The sequence below is a fragment of the Schizosaccharomyces osmophilus genome, chromosome 3 (assembly GCF_027921745.1).
Source record: "Schizosaccharomyces osmophilus chromosome 3, complete sequence".
In the NCBI taxonomy this organism is placed as follows: domain Eukaryota; kingdom Fungi; phylum Ascomycota; class Schizosaccharomycetes; order Schizosaccharomycetales; family Schizosaccharomycetaceae; genus Schizosaccharomyces; species Schizosaccharomyces osmophilus.
Window position 1 is genome coordinate 1,183,834 of NC_079240.1, and position 20,151 is coordinate 1,203,984.

The 20,151-nt window shown below is 37.3% G+C and overlaps 11 protein-coding genes across 11 annotated transcripts; 4 read left to right on the plus strand and 7 right to left on the minus strand.

Moving 5' to 3' along the window:
• Positions 1-219: 219 nt before the first annotated feature.
• On the plus strand, positions 220-592 carry emc5 (ER membrane protein complex subunit Emc5; the record flags this gene model as incomplete). The annotated part of the gene is made up of 2 exons (XM_056183343.1): positions 220-342; positions 395-592. 2 exons carry the CDS (start codon positions 220-222, stop codon positions 590-592), a joined length of 321 nt encoding a protein of 106 aa, XP_056039581.1.
• Positions 593-824: 232 nt separating this feature from the next.
• On the minus strand, positions 825-4,809 carry rad50 (DNA repair protein Rad50; the record flags this gene model as incomplete). Its single annotated transcript, XM_056183344.1, has 4 exons — positions 825-845; positions 894-4,523; positions 4,566-4,649; positions 4,687-4,809. The coding sequence occupies 4 exons, from the start codon at positions 4,807-4,809 to the stop codon at positions 825-827; spliced, it is 3,858 nt and encodes a 1,285-aa protein (XP_056038999.1).
• Positions 4,810-5,222: 413 nt separating this feature from the next.
• On the minus strand, positions 5,223-7,309 carry sdh1 (succinate dehydrogenase Sdh1; the record flags this gene model as incomplete). Its single annotated transcript, XM_056183345.1, has 2 exons — positions 5,223-7,049; positions 7,211-7,309. 2 exons carry the CDS (start codon positions 7,307-7,309, stop codon positions 5,223-5,225), a joined length of 1,926 nt encoding a protein of 641 aa, XP_056038997.1.
• Positions 7,310-8,216: 907 nt separating this feature from the next.
• Positions 8,217-9,213, plus strand: azr1 (mitochondrial protein phosphatase Azr1; the record flags this gene model as incomplete). Its single annotated transcript, XM_056183346.1, has 3 exons — positions 8,217-8,671; positions 8,714-9,115; positions 9,159-9,213. The coding sequence occupies 3 exons, from the start codon at positions 8,217-8,219 to the stop codon at positions 9,211-9,213; spliced, it is 912 nt and encodes a 303-aa protein (XP_056038998.1).
• A 49-nt stretch (positions 9,214-9,262) lies between these two features.
• On the minus strand, positions 9,263-9,864 carry cdd1 (cytidine deaminase Ccd1; the record flags this gene model as incomplete). The annotated part of the gene is made up of 5 exons (XM_056183347.1): positions 9,263-9,301; positions 9,350-9,428; positions 9,482-9,564; positions 9,613-9,674; positions 9,726-9,864. The coding sequence occupies 5 exons, from the start codon at positions 9,862-9,864 to the stop codon at positions 9,263-9,265; spliced, it is 402 nt and encodes a 133-aa protein (XP_056039001.1).
• Positions 9,865-10,170: 306 nt separating this feature from the next.
• Positions 10,171-10,592, minus strand: cgr1 (ribosome biogenesis CGR1 family; the record flags this gene model as incomplete). The annotated part of the gene is made up of 3 exons (XM_056183348.1): positions 10,171-10,314; positions 10,367-10,524; positions 10,568-10,592. The coding sequence occupies 3 exons, from the start codon at positions 10,590-10,592 to the stop codon at positions 10,171-10,173; spliced, it is 327 nt and encodes a 108-aa protein (XP_056039002.1).
• Positions 10,593-11,203: 611 nt separating this feature from the next.
• On the plus strand, positions 11,204-13,636 carry meu1 (Schizosaccharomyces specific protein; the record flags this gene model as incomplete). Its single annotated transcript, XM_056183349.1, has 1 exon — positions 11,204-13,636. The coding sequence occupies one exon, from the start codon at positions 11,204-11,206 to the stop codon at positions 13,634-13,636; it is 2,433 nt and encodes an 810-aa protein (XP_056039000.1).
• A 1,034-nt stretch (positions 13,637-14,670) lies between these two features.
• pmm1 (phosphomannomutase Pmm1) lies at positions 14,671-15,631 on the plus strand (the record flags this gene model as incomplete). Its single annotated transcript, XM_056183350.1, has 2 exons — positions 14,671-14,757; positions 14,945-15,631. The coding sequence occupies 2 exons, from the start codon at positions 14,671-14,673 to the stop codon at positions 15,629-15,631; spliced, it is 774 nt and encodes a 257-aa protein (XP_056039583.1).
• A 565-nt stretch (positions 15,632-16,196) lies between these two features.
• On the minus strand, positions 16,197-17,361 carry cbs2 (serine/threonine protein kinase AMPK (gamma) subunit Cbs2; the record flags this gene model as incomplete). Its single annotated transcript, XM_056183351.1, has 5 exons — positions 16,197-16,477; positions 16,527-16,683; positions 16,728-17,086; positions 17,149-17,272; positions 17,326-17,361. 5 exons carry the CDS (start codon positions 17,359-17,361, stop codon positions 16,197-16,199), a joined length of 957 nt encoding a protein of 318 aa, XP_056038995.1.
• Positions 17,362-17,866: 505 nt separating this feature from the next.
• On the minus strand, positions 17,867-18,373 carry tma19 (translationally controlled tumor protein-like protein Tma19/Tpt1; the record flags this gene model as incomplete). The annotated part of the gene is made up of 1 exon (XM_056183352.1): positions 17,867-18,373. One exon carries the CDS (start codon positions 18,371-18,373, stop codon positions 17,867-17,869), a length of 507 nt encoding a protein of 168 aa, XP_056038996.1.
• Positions 18,374-18,757: 384 nt separating this feature from the next.
• On the minus strand, positions 18,758-19,336 carry SOMG_04570 (peroxisomal protein Pex11-like protein; the record flags this gene model as incomplete). The annotated part of the gene is made up of 1 exon (XM_056183353.1): positions 18,758-19,336. The coding sequence occupies one exon, from the start codon at positions 19,334-19,336 to the stop codon at positions 18,758-18,760; it is 579 nt and encodes a 192-aa protein (XP_056039024.1).
• Positions 19,337-20,151: the final 815 nt, after the last annotated feature.

Sequence of the window (20,151 nt, forward strand, 5' to 3'; positions counted from 1 at the left end):
TTTAATAAAAAGAACAAATTATATAAAAAAGAATAACATTACTTATGTTGGGAATAATTCTGCGTCCATTTGGTTCTGTACTAGATACAGACGTATCTGTAGCATTTAAACAACTCCCACTTCTTCAACATTGATTTACTGCTAAAGATTTCATCTAGAGACAAAACAAGACAAATATACTTTATCGTTTAATATTTTTCCTTGTTCTTGAATGAAAGCATGCTCTCAAGGACAACATCTATCATCATCTATTTAACCCTGGCTTTTCTCTTATTGCACACTGCCAAGTCTGCGCATGGGTTTATTACCACTTCTCATGCGTATGAATCGCTTCCTATTGCTGTAAGTAAATGAATTTCCCTTCGAAGACTTTAGGGCTGACTTTTGCCAATAGATAAAGATTGAGTGTCTAACGATCACCGTATTATTTTCCTTGCTGACTATTTCCACTGCAGCTCCTTTGCGCTGCATAGTATTGAGCAAGTGGACGACAAAATCAATGGACAATTCATACCTTTCCTATAGGATTAATTTTCTCAGAATCAAAGAATTGAGAGATACCTACGTTCCGAGTGCTACAAAAAAAACTTGAGATAACTATCATCTATTTCGCTATAGCCAGAATTAATTATACCTCTTGAGAATAGTTATTTATAGAGAAATGCAAACATTGGTGGATCAAAATGAGTGTTGAATGAATAAGAATAATCTCTTTGAACTCCCATCTCAGAGAATAATATTTATAATTTATTTTTACTGACAAAATCGTGCATTCTGATATATCATAATCCCAGTACCCGAGTTATCTAAAGCAACATGAATGCTTACATCGTTTCTCGTACAATCTGGTTTTGCGTTAGTTTTCGTTTCAATCAGAAGATTTAGGGACTTACAATGCTTTTCTGATTCGCGTCTCTTTTAACTTTATAATAATAACCACAGTATGCGTCTGTATTAACTAAACGGATAAACTGCTCATCGTGAGTAATAATAATTAGCTGAAAGTTTGCTTGTCGCCTTCTAAAGTCCACGATTTTAGATAAACTTTTTGCTAAGCTCATAATATTTTCTTCATCCAAATTCGTTGTAGGCTCATCAAGGGCTAGAATTCCACAGTTAACTCCTAGACATTCTGCCAAGGCAAGGCGAATTATAATACAGGCCAGAACCTTCTGACCAGCACTGCATCGTCCTCTCATATCCAATTCGGCGTCTCCCTTTACCATGCAAACCCTATAATTATAAGAGCGGTTTCCCTTTCCTTCGGCGTCTGAGCGAATTAGAATTGTATCAATGTCTGTACCACAGTAAGTCTGTTTCCATAATTCATCTACAATTCTATTGATTTCATTCATTTTTAATGAATGGAGTTGCATAATGGCAATATCTAAAGCTTTTGCATATTTGCCTATATCATCATTAGCTTTATCAGTCGTCCTGGTCTTTATTAATTGGCGGCGATAACGTTCATCTGAATCTTTAAATTCGAGGTTTAAATCTTGAGTTAATTGATTTACACCAGAATCAAGTTGCCGACATTCACCTAATAACCCGGCGCGCTCAGCATTTAGTGCTCCATATTGCATTTTCAAAGACTCCATTTCATCACGGAAAGCCTCTCTATTTGTCTTCGCTTGTTGAGATATCAGGCTATTTTTCTTTTCCAAGGCCTCCAGAAACTGACTGTGTAATCGGCGAAGACGTAAGTTGTCCGAAATGTTGCGTTCTCTAGAACGCAAGTCAGCCAATTTTTCCTGAATGTTCTTAATCTTTTGAGTGCTAGCATTCAGTTCAGATAAATCGTATTCAACAGTTCGAAAAAGGCCATCCTTCTCTTTTACTAGACGATCTAATTCAGATTTTATATCGATTTGCAACTCTCTATTCCAATCTTGTAATTGTTGAAGAAACCCGTTCTTATCTTGCAATAGTGATCGGCTCTTTTCCTCAAATTTTTCAAGATCATTCTCCAAACTAAGCATTTCGTCATTAAGTCTATTAAACAATGGCCGTTGTTCATCGCAAGACTGTTTAGTATCTTCGAGATCTCTTCGCATTTTTATTTTCTTCTCATCGCAATTTTTTATCTCAACTTCTAGTTGATGTAACTCATTTATTTTGAGTTTTAAATCTGAGAATTTAACCTCCCTTTCCTTGTTAGCGATATTCACATTGTCAAGCTCCTTTCTTTGCTTGGCCTCTTCATAAATTATTGTCTCCAATTTTTTTTTTGAAGCTTTGTTCATCTCTGCAACCTTCTTTCGTTCCAGACTAATTTGGTTTATATCCAATTCCTTATACGATGGACTAAGTTGAGCCTGAAGGTCTGAAACGTGCGAATTACACTTCTCAGTTTCCTCATTCAGACGATTAATATCTTTTAACTTGAAGTTTAAGCTTTCAAAAGCCTCGTGTTTTTTGCTGATATCTTTCAACTGAAAATCCAGGGTGGCAGCTTGCTCTTTTGCATTTCCTAACTGCTGTTCTGTTATAGTCAGAATATCAGATTTTTCCTTCATCGAATTCTTTATAAATTTTGCTTCCTCAATAAGGGGAATTACATCACTTAGCTCTTTTCTCTCTTTATTCAATATCTCCAGTTGGTCGGTTACATCTGACAATTTCCCAGGAATATTTTCTATCATCGCACGGCAATGTTCAACAAAAGCAGCTTCTTCATCGTTTTCAAACAATCTTTGACATAGTTGACAGGCATGGTGTGAATCAGACATCTGAATTGCCTTTTCGTAGAAACTTATACCAAATTGTAAGGAGTGAGCTGTTCGTTTACTATCTTCAATCCTTGAGTCCAAACTCTGAATATTTTCATTGTGCTCATCCAAGTTAATTGAGCGATACCGACTTAACTGAGCCTTTTCATTATTTCGAAACTCCAAATCCGATAGTTCTTTGCGATAAGTACTAAACTTATATTCAAGTTCAACAACAGTGGCGTTTGCGGCGTTCAGTTTTTTCTTTGATTCATCTATAGTCACCTGGGACTTTTGTAAAGAGGCATTTAATTTTTCATCATATTCACTGACAGTATGAAGGTCAAGGGAGGTTAATTCAAAGAATCGCTGCTTGAAACATTCTCCAGCTTCTTTTACGTCAGCCAATAACTTTTCCCTTGTCTCTATTAGCAATTGTAGTTTTGAGTGGATGTTGGCATTATCATGAAATTTATCAATCAATGAAGCAAAGTTTTCGAGTTCTTTCTCGCTATCGAGTATCCCCATTTTCTCTTCGTCAATTTTTTTATTCCATTCATTGCCTTCGTACACTGTTCGAGCATCCTGAAATTCTTTTTCTCCTCGTTTTAGCTCTTCTGATAAAGCATCCCTCGTTTGAGCCATATGCTTGAGATCTTGGATACGCGATTGAATATATATTATATTACTTTGATTATTCTTTATGGAATCTTCCAAACCTGCAATGGTTTTTTGCAGATACATCTCATGAGCTTTTAGCCCCTCAATTCGAGCACCTCTCTCTTTTCTTTTATCTCGAATTTGTTGTACAATTCTTTTGTTTTCAGACATACTTGAATCAAAATGTTCAACATATTTTGTTATAACTTCGTTTTCATCCTGCTCCGAAAACCCATGTGAGCTAGCAATATTCTCCAAAGTTTCCCGTTTTCTACGTTTCGTTCGTTCCAGAGATACTAACTCTCCTTCAGCACGTCCTAAATTAGCCGAGAGCGTTTCCATCTTTTTCCTGTTTTCAGTTATTTGAACCTCGGTTGAAGACTTGTTATTTTCAAGTTCTAACAGAAGGTTTTGTTCAGTTTCTACTTGCCCATTGAAATTTCTAGATATTTTCTCCAATTCATCCGTAGTGTTGTTCATTTCAACCATATGAAGCTTTAGGTCTTCTATACTCGAAGCCAGAAAAGTGCAGTGGTTTTCAAACTGAGATATGGCAACCTCTTTTTGTTCGAATTCTTCAGTGGATCTGAAAAGCTCATCCTGAAGTTTTGCTGTATGAGATATCTTATGATCCAGTTCTTCAATTCTGTGGTTGATAAATGAGATGCGTTTCTGGGAACCGTGAAGTTGCAACCTTATTTTTTCAGCTCGTTCTTTGTCTGACCGAAAATGTACTAAGTTGGCTTGATCAACTTTGATTTGATTTTCCTGGTCACGCCTTACGTTCTTTAGTTGCTCGAGGGCTTTTGCGTATTTCATAGATTCAAAAATCTCGTCAAATCGCTTTTTTAAATTCGAGGGTTCACTTAAAGGCCAAAAACTTTCTTCTTGGTGACAAAATATAACATAATCAAGCAGTGCTCTACTGACACCGAGACTTAGAGGGATTTGTAAATCTAACTCTGCACATCGATTGCTGATAGTACTACGCTCACCATCATTGACAATCAACAACTGCCCGTCAAGGGTCTTCTGCTGTCTTGTGGTCTTTTTAACTAGCAATTGTAATGATCGTGTACATATCATCCTTATTTGATTTGTGTTTTTAAACGCTAGTTTCACTTGCGCCAAAACCTCTTTCTCACCACACAACTATAGTTGTAAGCAAGAATGGCCCATGTAGAAGAAGCTTACCTTTGGATCATGAATGAATGCACCACCTTTGGTGTTTGGAGGAAGTATTCCTGTCGTAGCATATTTTAAACATTCTATAATGGTCTGAAAGTTAGAATTCACGAAATAAATTATCACATACTGTTTTTCCTGAACCATTTTGACCAACGATTAATGTCAAAGGAGAAAAAAACTGGATACTTTCTCTTGATCGACTATCGAAAGATCGAATGCCCATAATGGACATCTTGTCAATGCAAGACATCTTGTAAATTTAAGCAATTCTATTGTAGCAAAGCAAACATATATGAAACTGCAATACGGAAAAAGCAATTGTGTATTGAAGAATAGCAATTCTAAGTTTCATGTATAGAACAAAGCAACGCGTATGCTGGAAGCTGTCTTGACATTCGTGTTTAACGAATTGCATTGAAATATCGACTACGTGGCTTAGTAGAAATAACGCAAAAGATGAATCGTCTTCCCATTAATCAAATCATGTTTTACATGGTATATAAATGGTTATGTGTGCTTACTCAATGTCGATGTATAGACTGTACAAATTTTTACGAGCAAATAAGAATCATTAATCACATTTTCGATTTCATAGCAGGTAAGCACTCAATATTATCCTATCAATGACTAGATAAATTCACTTTAACTCCTGAGAAAAGCTGCTTAATAGACACGCTTGAATGGAGGAACAGCTTTAACCTCGCTTTCATCCATAGTAGTGTTGACCACATTACGGTATTTTAAGGTAACAGGGTCAGTAGTATTTTGTTGCCAGGTCAAGGTATGCTTAATCCAGTTTCCATCATCTCTTTCAGGATAATCTTCACGAGCATGGGCACCACGAGACTCTTTACGATTTAAAGCGGAATGGGCGGTTTGAACGGCACAGGTCAAAAGGTTACGCAATTCCAAAGCTTCTATTAAATCAGTATTCCAAATTAAACCACGATCCTTGATACCGAGTTCGCTATAAGATTCGTCAACCTTTTGGATGTTGTTGACACCCTCTTGAAGGGTTTCTTCAGTACGGAAGACGGAAACGTCTCTTTGCATAGATCTCTGCATGTTAAGGCGAATTTCGCTAGTATGCTTGGGACCTTCTGAAGTACGGACCTTATCAAGGAATTGCAAGGAATCAAGACCAGCATCGGCAGCCAAAGGCTTATGGGGAGCATTAGGCTCCAAAGTGTCCTTGATGTGCAAAGCACAAGCTCTTCCGAAAACAACAATATCGAGCAAAGAGTTGGCACCCAAACGGTTACCACCGTGTACGGAAACACAGGCAGCTTCACCAGCTGCATACAAACCAGGCACAACTTTATCGTTTCCACTTTCGTCAACAGTAAGGACCTCACCGGTATAGCGAGTGGGGATACCTCCCATGTTGTAGTGAACGGTAGGCAAAACGGGAATAGGCTCTTTGGTAACATCAACACCGGCAAAAATGGCGGCGGTCTCGGAAATACCGGGAAGACGTTCCTTCAAAACCTCGGCGGGGAGGTGAGAAAGTTGCAAATAAATGTGATCCTTCTCAGGACCAACACCACGGCCTTCACGGATTTCGAGGGTCATGGAACGAGAAACAACATCACGGGAAGCAAGGTCCTTGGCGGTAGGGGCATAACGTTCCATGAATCTTTCACCCTTGTTGTTGAGCAAAAAGCCACCTTCACCACGGCTACCCTCGGTGATCAAGCACCCGGCGCCGTAAATACCGGTGGGATGGAATTGAACGAATTCAAGATCTTGCAAAGGAAGACCAGCACGAGAAACCATTGCATTACCATCACCAGTGCAGGTGTGGGCTGAGGTACAAGAGAAGTAAGAACGGCCGTATCCACCAGTAGCCAAGACGGTCTTGTGAGCTCTGAAGCGATGGATGCTACCATCTTCGAGGTTCATAGCAATGACACCACGGCATTCACCGTTTTCCATTAACAAGTCCATGGCAAAGTATTCAATAAAAAAGTTGGTGTTGTGACGAAGAGATTGTCCGTAAAGAGTATGAAGAAGGGAATGACCAGTACGGTCGGCAACAGCAGCACAACGATAAGCTTGACCGCCCTTACCAAATTCCAAAGATTGACCGCCAAAAGCACGTTGATAAATTTTACCTTCTTTAGTTCTAGAAAAAGGGACACCAAAATGTTCTAATTCCAAAACAGCAGCTGGAGCTTCTTTAGTCATGTAATGGATAGCGTCTTGATCACCAAGCCAATCGGAACCCTTCACAGTATCGTAAAAATGCCAACGCCAGTCATCCTTGGTCATATTACCCAAAGCGGCATTGATACCACCTTGTGCTGCGACGGTGTGAGATCTGGTGGGAAACAACTTGGTGATACAAGCAGTTTTAAAGCCAGCTTCGGCTAATCCAAAAGTAGCTCGGAGACCCGCACCTCCTGCGCCTACGACAATAGCATCGTAAGTGTGGTCGATAATCGGGTACTTTACTTGTTCGGGGGTGGAGGCTTGTTTAGCACGTAAAGGCTAGCACAAGTTAGTTTTCTTTGTACTTGGAACATAATACTATTGAAAGTTTGGTATTCAGCTAAACATTTCGTCCTTCAACCGTAGGAACGGAACAGTACCGCCTGAGTTGTTCACCGACCCAACAAGGCCTAACCGACCAAAACCAAATGTTGACATACCTGAGTTGACTGAACCTGTCTTAAACAAACATTTGTTGAAAATAATCTAGCATTTACACCTTTTTCAACCGCTATTTTAATTGTTTTGAACCGATGCATTCTTTAAGAGGGGGAGATGGTGGAAGAGTAATTGTCTCACTCATTGGTGTTGTACATGTAAATTAAATCTCGTTAAACTAGGTATAGGACGTAAAGGTAACCAAGTACTCTCGATAGCAAATACTTTTATAGTAAATTCCGCCTTTTCTATTTCTAGCTATGTAATTGGTTGTAGATAATTCATTCTAGCGGATCTATGGTTGGATTCTTACGATGAACCTTCTTGTTACCGATGCCACAAGTACCGTAAGAGATAGTACCTACCCGCTCTTCATTCCTCCTATATTCCCATACTATATAAGACCAGTCAAGGTCAGTCTAGGATCAGTGGTATGTTGAAATTTCCTTGTTTATTGGGAGGGTATACCACTGTAGGTAGTAGTAGTAGTAGTAATAAGTATGTATGTATGTATGTATGTATAGGAGGTTTTGATGGGAAAAGCGAGAAAAGAGAATAAGAATGAATGGATAGTTTGAAATGTAAAAATGTAAAAAAGAAAAAAGGAAGAGGAAAAGAAGAAGAAAAAAAAATAGGAAATTGTATATGATTGGAACTCGTTTGTTTGTGTGGTAGAGAAACAGTTTACGACTCAATAAAGTATTGTAGAGAGTACTCCTGGTGAAATAGGAGGAAAGAGATTTTGTAAAAATAGTTCAAGCATGCGAGAGAAAAAGGGATCCATCCGATGTGTTACGAGATTAGCCCGTGCAATGCAATGCAATCCAAGCAAGGAGCGTATTTTTCTGTGGCCTTGAAACGATGAGAATTCTATAAGAAAATATTTCTTATTTGTCGAAAGATAGATCGCTTTCTTTTTGTATACAAATTGTATTGTATAGCATTCACCGTCATCAATCTATCCTCAAACGCAAGCCAACCCTAGGTGGAAAATTCGCAAACAGCAGAATGATTTTGACGAGGTCCATGCAACCGTTGTTTCGTGGCAATCGTCCAAGATCCCTACAATGGATAAAAAAGAATTTCATCTATACGATTAGCTCAGCAACGAGTTTTCAAAAAAAGCCATCCGTTTTTGAGGATTCCGAACCCCGTGACCATCCTGATGCCGGAGAAGATGCCTTTACTAACCTAGAAGATTCAAAATTTGGTTTCAATGCCGTCTTAGACGGGGTCGGCGGCTGGACAAGTATTGGCGTCGACCCATCCAAGTTCTCTTGGGGACTGGTTCGAGAACTTGAAAGAGAATTCAAGCATTTCGGCGACGACAAGTTTCCTGATCCTCTTGCCATTTTGACAAATGCCTTTTCTTCCTTGAAGAAAAGCAATAGTGTAAAAGCCGGCTCTTCTACAGCATGCGCTACACTTTTCGACAAGCAATCAGGCAAGCTTCATTCGCTAAAGTAAGTTCAGCATTCTTTCCTTTACTAACACAGCATGAATAGTTTAGGTGATTCTGGATTTCTAATCCTTCGTAACGGATCCATATTTTATGAATCCCCTCCTCAGGTTCTTCAGTTCAATATGCCCTATCAACTCGCTATTTACCCATCCTCTTACGTTTCCAAGGATGAAATTACTCCTTATATGAGTGATCTAGCCAAACACCAACTTCAAAATGGGGACTTGGTCATTCTAGCTACAGATGGAGTGTTTGACAATTTGAACTCCCAATCCCTGCTAAAGGTTGCCAATCATGCACTTTCAGAATATTCTACAGATAAAAACTTTACAAAACAACTGGCGGATTCCATTTGCGACACTGCTGTCACAAACTCTAAGAATACAAGGTGGTATTCTCCGTTTTCTAAAGCAGCAAAGAATTATGGAATCTATTATCGTGGCGGGTAAGGCTATCTATAATAACCAATTTCTAATGCTTTTTTACAGAAAAATCGACGATACTACCGTCACTTGCATGCTTGTTCAACATGCCTCAAGTTGATTCTCTTCCATTTACGTTTGAACAACGGGAATCCGCTTTGCGCTAGCCTTTATTCCAAATCTTCAGGTCCAAAAGAATCTGGAAGCAGCTTAAAAAAAAAGTTAGTCTCATGCAAACCAAAATTCATATCACATACCTCTGCAATCGATTTCGTTTGAAAAGTACCGTCAGGATGAAAGAGAAATATATCAATGTCCTTGGAAAATTCTCGAATCCTAATGTTTATTAATTCCTATCGCTTTTGTAACGTTGCTTGTAGTTCACTTACGCTTGACGACAAATACCACATGGAGTAACTCTGCCTTTATCGCTCATAACTCCCAATGCCATAAAGCTCTTCTTTCCCATACTCTAAAATAAGAGTTTTGTCAGCTGAGTTTCTTGTCTAGTTTTCCTTACCACTGCTTTCGTTATTGCAACTCTCTCGGCACACACGCCGGCGCTATAAGACGCGTTTTCAACTACAAAGTAAGCCAGAATCCACAAATAAAAAGGGAAAAAAAATTCCATACCATTTGCGCCGTACACAAATGTTTTTCCATCATCGCATAAAACACAAGCTCCTACTGCAAACATTGAATATGGACAGTAGGAATAATTTAAGCTGAGCTTTACGTGTTCAAATAATTGTTTTACAAGTTCCTGATTCATAATTCGACGACTCTCAGTCCTTTTGTCTTTAAAAAATAAAAATAAAAAATTGATGGTGTAGAGTATTTATTCCCTTTTCACATTACCACTGTTGTTTATACGATAGTCTGGTAAAGCAATGGTACACGAAATCAACTTCCGCGGTCTACCAGCGGCTTCACCGTTCTTTTAAATTGAATTTACAAAATTTATAAATATGAGATGAATTTCAAAACTACTCGGAAAAGAAAGAGAAAAAACCGGTTTAAACCAACCACCAAAAACCTTTTATTAAATATGAAAGTGTTTGAAAAGTCAATTCTGTTATCACCGCTCTTTTAGCATTTTGTTGCGCTTTTCCCTACGTCTCCGACGGTCAATAACTTTTTGATGAAGCTTAGATTGCAAAAGCTCCATTCGTTCCTTTTCAGCTTTAGCCTCGCGACGTGCACGAATTTTCTGAGCATTTGCCTAAATACATGTCAATAAAAGACCAAACATTTTGGGACACCATTGCACGTACAGATCTCTCCTCTTCTTTTTCATCTCTCAACTTTTGTTCACGATCTTTTGACTCCTGTACTCTTCTTTTCTCTTCCATTCGCTTCTCATATGAAGTTTTTTGCGTGGGAGCCAATCCTGACCGACGATACGCCACCTTCTCTGCTTTCCAAGGTTTCCCTGTTTGTTAGAGTCAATTAATTCCAATCATTATTTTTCTTACCTGAAACGACACTCTTTCCTGCCATTCTGAAAATTGGTTATGGTTAGGTGTTGCATGAACTCTTATTTGGGTAAGAAGTTGCAGGATTAAATCTCGCTAAACATCGTTAAATATGTCTTAGATGGAATATTTGTTTGTTTACATTTTCAATGATGTACATTGAATAAATAAAAGAAAGGTATACGTGAAATGATTTTGTTGTTCAAATTACAAGTTGTAAAATTCTTGATGCTAATAAATAATCATTTCGGTAATAAAACTAATTATGAGTTTGCTGCTCAGCTCATCATTTTGGTTTACTAGTCCGTAAGAATCTATAATGTATGTAAACTACGAGGCAAGTACTAAGCACGGTATTGATTAAATAAAACTGTTCGTTTCCCTATTCCATTTTGAATAAAAATGCAAAGGGAGGAGTAGCTATGGTTACCTGTGTTGTTTATACATATTTGTTTACAAGAGGGTTGTTTTCGCATCTAAAAATTCCAAAGCGTAAACATCCGATTTAACAAGAGCCAAACTTAGCAATACTATTCTTTTTATTGGAAACTAGTAAATTGATAATCGCGATCTGACTCAAAACAATCGGATTCTTTGGAGAAGTGTATTGAACCAGTGAACAAGGAAGAATTCAACATGATTTCTACAATCAGAGTCATCGAAGATAAACAATGTCAAAGTCTTATAGAAAAAAAAACAGAAGAATACGAAAGTACTCGCGTAAAGGACATTACCCAGCTGATTACCAGCGATGAAGCCGTTAGCTTGATGAGTGTTGATACCACAGATATGAAGACTGTTGTGAAGATTGAACACCTCATTAAAAATGTCCTACAGTTCATACAAGAAAAGAACCAGGCCATGTTTAATCTAGAATGCAAACTGATTTGCTCCAAATACGCATTCCAAATATCGGATTCAAAAAACAAGGCTCTTCAAACAGAACAAGAAAGCCTAAAGGAAAGTCAACATTCCATGAAAGTCAAGAATTTCCAAAACGAGCATAAGATTAAGCCTTTAGTAAATAAACAAAAAGAGTTGGAAATGGACGTGTTTCAATTAACGACGGAAAAGAAGATGCAACAATCAAAGATACAGCAACAGGGTAAAGAAATATTTTCCCTTGCCTCTCAATGTGAGAGATTGAAACGGCGGTTGAATTCAGTCAACGAAGATAACTACAAACATCAGCACAACCTAGCTATTCTGAAGGATGTGTTGAAAATTAAAGAGGAAGAGAGCAAGCAATTATATAAGGAAAGGAAGACCTTTATTGCAAGCATTGATCGAGCAAATTTTGAAGCCGAGCAAATGAAATTTCAACTAGAAAAGCATTCAGAAGAAGACATTCTGACAAGAACTAGCGTCGATAATCTTTCTAACATGATAAATGTTATTCGAAATGACTGTCAAAAAGTTGAGGAAGAGAACCGAATCCTTAATATGGAAAAAAGTCAAATGACCCAAAAAGTACTGGCTTTGGAAAACGACTTGGAGGAGTTGGAAATAACTTGTCAGATTTTCAAAGAAGAGATCGAAATATCAGAGAAAGAAAATGAAGATTTGAGAAAGACATTGAAAGGACGAAAACAACTGCAGCCAATTTCTGAAGAAGCACACAGTGTCATCCCAAGCGAAGAAAATTTAGAGAGCGACAGGCAAAGGAAACTATTGAAAAAGATTGAAGAAGAGATTGATGAACATGAGATGAAAGAACAAAGCACAAAATTGGAAAAGAAATACGAGGAAATGACTAGTGCTTTGGACAAATCTCAACAAGAATCCACAACCTTAAAGGACGAGAAGAAAAAAACAATGGATGAGAATTCAAAATTAAAAGATGCGATGAAAGAATTGGAGATGCAAAGTGAACAGGCCAAAAAAGAAAACGAGAAATTGACCTGTGAAATCAATAATTTAACTCATGAAAATGATAGCATCAAAGAAAAAGATGCAAAACTGAAATTCCTTCAAGAGAAATGTACAAACACCGTTAAAAAATTCAAAGATTTGACTCTGGACCATGCCAGACAAACTGTGAAAGCCGAGTCCCTTGCTTTAAAATGTCAAACATTGGAATCTGAATTAAAGGAGAAAGAAGCGCAATGGAAAAAATCTTCTTCGTTTCGATTGCAAGAAATAAAAACCCTAAATGGACAGATTCATGATCAATTTGTTCAACTCGAGACCTTGCAAAAATCCAATGACAGCCTAGTGAAGCAAGTACAAGAAAAACCAGATAAAACAACGCTTGAAACTCTTAAAATGACGCTTCTAGTCCGACAAAAGCATGTTTCATTTTTGGAAAAAGAGAATCAAAAGCTACAAAAGCTTTATGACGTACAAAAACAACGATACGGTTATTATCAGAATTCCATACAAAGCATTTCAAACGAAAGAATACATTACTACGAAAACGAAATTCAAATACTTCAGAATCAGATTTATATGTTTACCTTGGAAGTACAAAACAGTGAAATTCAACGCGACTTAACGAAGTTGAAATTGAATAAAAGCCGGCTCAACGATCAAAACAAACTTGGAAATAACCAAATATTCGTCTACATGTCTGCCTTTGAAATACGCAACTCCCGCATGAGCTTACTATCCCAAGAGGACAAGGAGAACTGTTCTCAAATAACAAGTAAAGGAGAACGTTTTATGAACCCTGAAAACGTTCAAAGAGCCGGTTTGCAAGATCTGGAAACCTTTGATAAAACAAACATACTTCAAAACGAGAACCGACAAGCAATTGAAACCGCAAATCAAAATTACGATAAAACAAACATGATACATGGAAATGAAATGTCAAAAGAAATGGTTGATGATGAATATGAATTAGAATTAAACCAAGAAGAACCTACAGACGTGAATGAAGAAAATACGGCAAAGGAGGCATGCTTGTTTTACTCTGAAGAAGAAAAAAGCCAACTTCCAGGGTTTATTGCGGATGCGAAACCCGCAAATTACAATCTGTTTACTTGTTGTCAAGGTGCAACGGAAGGGGTATCAAACAAAAAAAAGGAACTATCAAAAAAGAAATTGGTTCATCAACTGTTTCGTTCTTAGTGATTACATCTCTTTAAACTTTGAAATTGTCTCCTTCTAAACCGCATTCTATTCAGCTGTCAGTAAGAATTAATTATTTATTAAACTGTCAGATATACTATGTATTGTATCATAATAAGATGAATAAACAAATTTTCATAATTGGGTGAAGACTTAGGGAAACAGGTGTTATGAGAAAACCAATTTGTAAATTGTCAGGGACAGATTTCAACTTTCGACAGCAAATCGAACATATGACAATGCATTCTTAACAGTTAAAGGCCTTACATGCGTCGTTTAGCTCGAATTCGGATAGTTGCATCTGAACAGAAACATGAAAGTCCTGAATATGCTTATAAAATGAAGAGCGTTCAAACCATTATGTTATTATTCTTTATGCAAGCGATAAGATTCGTAAGAGCATATATGCATACACCAAGTAAGTATCTTGCTACGTTTAAAAATAAAAGAATACATCTTTGAAACAATACGATATCGGTTGTTTTTAAAAGTTTGACGATGCTAGTTACTAATTGTGTCTACATCAATATTAAGGAATTTCGATAAGTCAATGACTCCTTTATATCTCGTACAGCATCTCATTTACTTTCTCTAACATTAAGTTAGGCTTCTATTTAATGTACATAATTCTTAAAAATAAGAGCATATGCTGTTACCAACAATAAAATGTAAAGTTTATAATACAATCATATACTTTTAAAATACAGCATATTATTTATATGTGCATGTAAAAAAGTAATATGATTATATAGTATTTAGGAGATGAATTATTACTTTAGAGTGCTCAATATAAGCCACTAGCTGTGTCTGGGTTGAAGAAAATGGGGAAATAATTAGTATAGAATAATAAAGTACCAAATTTCATTCATTCTTTCTATCTTTAATACTTGAATAAAATAAGTTGCTTGTTATACTGCTTGAAGTATTGCCTATGGCTAATATTTTGATATCACTTTCAAGCCGCAGTATGCTATATTGACTGTGTCAACCTGAAAACGCACTTTACCACAACAACACTTTTGATATAAGAAAAAATGGTGCTAGTCCCTATAGAACAACGTAAATTTCCCAAGACTTTAGTTTTATTTGATGTCGATGGAACTTTGACTCCTGCTCGTTTGGTATGTAAACGAATTTTTTGCAAGCGGTTTTAGAAGAGACTGTTGCTTTTAATTCCTCTTTATAAAGTTGTTAACTACTATTTACTTGCTTTATTTTTGTTCATTTTGCTTTGTAAAGCAAATGAAACGAGTCCTTCTGCTATGCTGACGTTTCTATAATTCAAAATATGCTAACTATCAAATTTAGAGCATCTCTCCTGAAATGCTTGATTGCTTGCAGAAGCTTCGTCAAATCGTTGCTGTTGGGTTTGTTGGCGGCAGTGATTTGAACAAACAACAAGAACAGCTCAGTGTTAGTGGGGAAAATGTCGTCAACTCTTTCGATTACTCTTTTGCTGAGAATGGATTAACTGCTTACCGCTATGGTGAGCAGCTTGCCAGTCAATCATTTATCCAGTATATTGGTGAAGAAAGATACCAAAAGTTGGTGAACTTTTGTTTACACTACATTGCTGACTTGGACATCCCCATTAAGCGTGGTACTTTTGTTGAATTCCGTAATGGAATGGTCAATATTTCCCCCATTGGCCGTAATGCTAGTAATGAAGAGCGTCGAGAGTTTGAGCAATTTGACAAGGTTCACAACATCCGTTTGAAAATGGTATATGCCTTGCGCGAAAAATTTGGTGATTATGGCTTAACCTTCTCGATCGGTGGTCAGATTTCTTTTGATGCTTTCCCTACCGGTTGGGACAAGACTTACTGTCTTCAGCATATTCAAAAGGAAGGTTTTGAAACCATCCATTTCTTCGGTGACAAAACATTTACCGGAGGCAATGACTACGAAATTTATGAGGATCCTCGTACTATTGGTCATACTGTAACTTGCCCTGAGGACACAATGAAGCAACTTCAAGAATTATTTTGCATTTAATCATCTTTCCTTGAATATCTGCAGTACCCAGCCATTCTTTTGACTATAGATGAAGTGGGTGCTCAAAACTCTAATTGTCTATGTCAAGTGGTCACGCGGGCAGGGCGAACGCCGTTCGATTACGGTTTTGAGTAGAACTTGAATAAAATAGAATATTTCAAAGTATAGCATCCGTTTTTTATTTATTTTCGTAGGATATGTGTTTCGAATTGAAATATTGGCAATTTTATGATGTCCTAACAGCATCTGCTGGAAGTTTATTCATAAACATTACTAGTCCAATTTGAAGAGGATCATTAAGTTTCCATACTTATTTGAGAGTAAAGTAATATACTCAAAAAGTTATAACATTGAGAAGAGGTGCAGCACAGCCTTAACATGACCTCGACTTAATAGCAACCTAATTATTTAAGGATAGGCGGGGTTGTAAAACAGTACCATCAAGTGTATTAAGAAGTACAAAGGATAGGAGAATAATCTCTAAAAAATAAACACATTATGCATTTACTTTTAAAATGAACGAGGATGATTTGAGTAGTAGTAGATTCAATTGATGGTATACACTTTAAAGTTGATCATCCACAATATAATTGAGTATATCGGAAAGGGATAAAATGCCTTTAAGGTGAAAATCCTCACTAACAACAAAAAGTCGATGCACTCTGGAATGTTTTATAGCGTCAAAAATACCATCAAGATGATCAGTATCGCGACAAGTATGTACACCGGCGAAATTTGATGGTCTTCTTAAAAGTGCCTCACCCACTGTTAGTTCTAAATTATTATAGTCACCATCTTGAATTAAATGCATAACATCAACAGATTCATAAACGTTTATTAGGATCCCTAAAAGGAAGGTTTAGTAAATTACTTGAATGTAATTGGTTAAGCATACCCTCATCATTAACTATCGGAACAGCAGAGATGGCTTTCTCTGCAAGAGTTTGTATAACTGCGAAAACCTTCATATCCATTGTACTCGTAGCAATATTCGTCCATGTGCCAATTGGTAATTCGTTAAGCGGCACCCGAAGCATAGATGTTTCTTTACACTAGATAATGTTAATATTCATAGAAAATATTAGCGTGTACGAACATTCATCGAAATGAATTTTAGAATTCTATACTGAGTTAAGACGGAAACAATCATTTCACTTCCTGTCTCGCCATCGACGTCAATCAGTGGCACACGTCGAGCACGGCTCTTAGACATTGCTAAACATGCTTCCATTAAACTATGCATAGGATGAACGTGAAGGGTTTCGGGAGGAATAGCACCGATTTTCCGTTCAACCTCGCGAAGTCCCAAGAGACGGAATTTATCAATTTCAGCTAAGGTTTCTGGAACAGAACTACTTTGGTAGTAGTATTTAATAACATTGACAAAATCTGCCATAGTTAACAGACCAGCGAATCTATTTGCTTCGCTATCCCATAACGGAGCGCTGACAATGTCTGAAAGAGTTAGTCTCAACAAACGCATGCTATAAACCAGATAGGATTCTTTAAATACTCACTGTTTAGAGCAAGGAGTGACAATGAAGTTTTCACAAATAGTGTAACGTCGAAAACAATTAGGCGAAATGAAGTAGGCAAAACATCGTAACTTGTCCTTGAACGAATGAAGGCCTGAATTTCTTTCTAAGGACAATAGGATTAGTAAAGAAGCTAATGAAATCAATTCGTTATCATACAAGAGCTCCCTGTTGGGTCTCGTGAATGTCTGTCATGACCTTGTCAAAGGATGTGGTAGTTGGTAGCTAATGTTGAAGAGCTAACTTCATCTGGAGATCGTTCGTAAGAAAGTTTCTTTTGCAACAATATAATTTATTTTTCAATAATTGAGCTAGAAACAAACCAAATTGCAATATTAAGCGGCCGACTGATCCCGAATCTCATACCTCTCGCTCTTTCGACTATTATGATTATTGAAAGCAACTACATGTATACTACTCAAAATAAATCAACCTATTGCACTCATTAATAAGGTGTTTTATTTTGAATTAATTGCTGCAACATTTTTACAACTATAGACAATGCCAAGGAATAAACGATAGTATATTAATGAAACCCATTCTTTAAATTACTACTGCATAGCGATCTATTATTCAGAAACTTTCATTTCCTTCGTGCGGCTTATGCAAATTATGAAAGTAGTATTATTTATGTCCCATACAACATATTTTCAGACTACTTATCACCTTGATTTTCAACCAAAAAGTTTGGTTCCCTAGCTTAGAACTTTTCGGCATCAAGGCCGTCCTTGAAGAAGGTCATGTAGGGAGTAATGCCATCTTCACGGTAGTTCATCAACACAACCATAGCATCGGGATCCATGCTTTCGCCAATGAAGAAGTCGTAGTCGTTGAAGTTGGCCAAGATCTTCTTGACATACTCAACAGCCTTCTTCTCAAAGATGGGAAGACGTTCAGGGTTCTTCTCTTGGAGACGACCCTTGATAGCCTTCATGTAACCCTTGATGTAGGACATGTAAGACTTCTTATCGAAGCTAGTGGGGTTCAAACGGAAAGAGTACACAAGGTTGTTAACGGTTTCGGTACCCTCTTCAGCACCATCGCCACCCTCTTCAGCAGAAGGGTTAGCACCAATGTCGATGTCACCACCTTGCTTGATGGTGACCATTTGGCAATCGGCTTCATAGACGATGTCATCGACTTCCTTCAAGCCGTAAGCATCAGAAACGAGCTCATCCCCAGAAATAACGTCCTTGAACAAAAGCATGGTGGTGATTGCAGATGACAAGATGTTGCATCCATTTTCTCTCTTCCTGTTTTAGTGAAAACCGGTCACGTTGGGGTTAGGGTTTAGTTCACGAAGAAAAAGTTAGCTCGCAAGTCATTTTTTAGTTTTTAGTTTTGGAAAGTTATTTTATATTTTTTAGTAAAATAATGAATTTTAGCAAATTCATTGACATATGTATAAAAAAGTGGAAGAATGTATTTGAGGTTGATGCAGGTTTCAAAATTTATGATAGAACGTAGGAATACTCCAAAATCACAATGTATATGCTCAAAGAATATAGGAAATTCAAAAAATGCCATTTTAAGACAATGCCTTTACTTGCTTCGTAGATGTTGATTAACAATAGGAGAACGTATTTTGACATTATTGTTTCTTTTCATGCAAAGCTCGAAGTAATTTTCGTACTTGAACTACAGTACTAAAAAGTCCCAAGGCACCTATTTGCTGTTTGCTAAGTCCAAGCCCACTGCCTATAGACCAGTGAATGCACAAGGGAAGGCTAAGAGCATTCGCAGCTAAGTCCCATTGATCTTGTTTATCGTGAGTACTGCGTACCTTTTTGAATAATTGATAAATAGTTAGCAGGGTATCGAGTAGCCAGCAGCGGCAAGAGATAAGCGATAATTGATCTTCCCTCGATTTGGACATAGAAATAATTTGCTTGTTTCCCAAAAATGCAAGCCCCTCTGTGAGATAATAGCACACATTGATCGCGGTGCTCAAATGGGATTCTAGCGAATCCCTACGGTCAAAGTTTACGAGAAGCTTGTACAATCCAGGTAGACGTAAAATACACCGGAACTCGTTCAACATGGAAACCAGTTCGCTGTTTGCCTTACCAGCAAGGGGATTTAAACGAGCAACGTTTACTATTAACGCAGCGATTTTATCTATACCCGTAGGATGCTGTAGCATATAGTTCACTGTATCAGTACAAGACATTATGCAAAGGATCAAAAAGTCGATGAAAAAAAAGACTCCTCCAGGGGAAGATCAGATTGTTCGTGGTAAGATAGTCAACTCTAGTAAATTTGTAACAATGCTAGAAACGATTGTCAGGAAAGGAAAATTCGCGCAAGTAGAAACCGTTTATGTTTTGACTTTGTGGTTCTCCGGTATACTATGGAGGTGTTTAGGGACAAGCAGAGTTGAGATCTCCAACATGAATGATCAACCTCTCAAAAAAGAGCATATGGGAATCATGCGTCTAAGTATTGTGACTGTAACTTACATAGTCTTTAGAGATTTTAGCATTTGATATGAAATGAAGGTATCATCTTATTTTCTACCACCGATACGTTCAGTGCAGCAAGACGTGAAGGCCTTTCTTACGGTCTCGAGTCTTTTGCTACCTTTAATTTTTTTTTTATTATTATTAAAACAATCCCAATAACCACACTGGATGCACTATCTAATATAGTCTTGCTTACCTTCTTATTCCAAGGCCCAGTGTCAATGCAACCTCAAATATTATTCTAGTTGTTTAAACAATAATCGTACTGTCCAGTATATTATCGTATATTGAGGTAAACAAGAAAACAAAATGATTTTTCTATTCACGAACATGCTATGAAGTAAAATTCGATATATTTATGCTGCTGTTTTATTTCTCATTTAGGATTTGCTAATTTGGTTCCAACTCCCTCAGACAAAATCTTCAGTTAGGAAGGTTTTACTGGCAGAACACTAGTTTCGCCGGGCTGTTACCATACATATATCTCGTAGATATGTAGTAACTAATTTAAAATTCTATATTT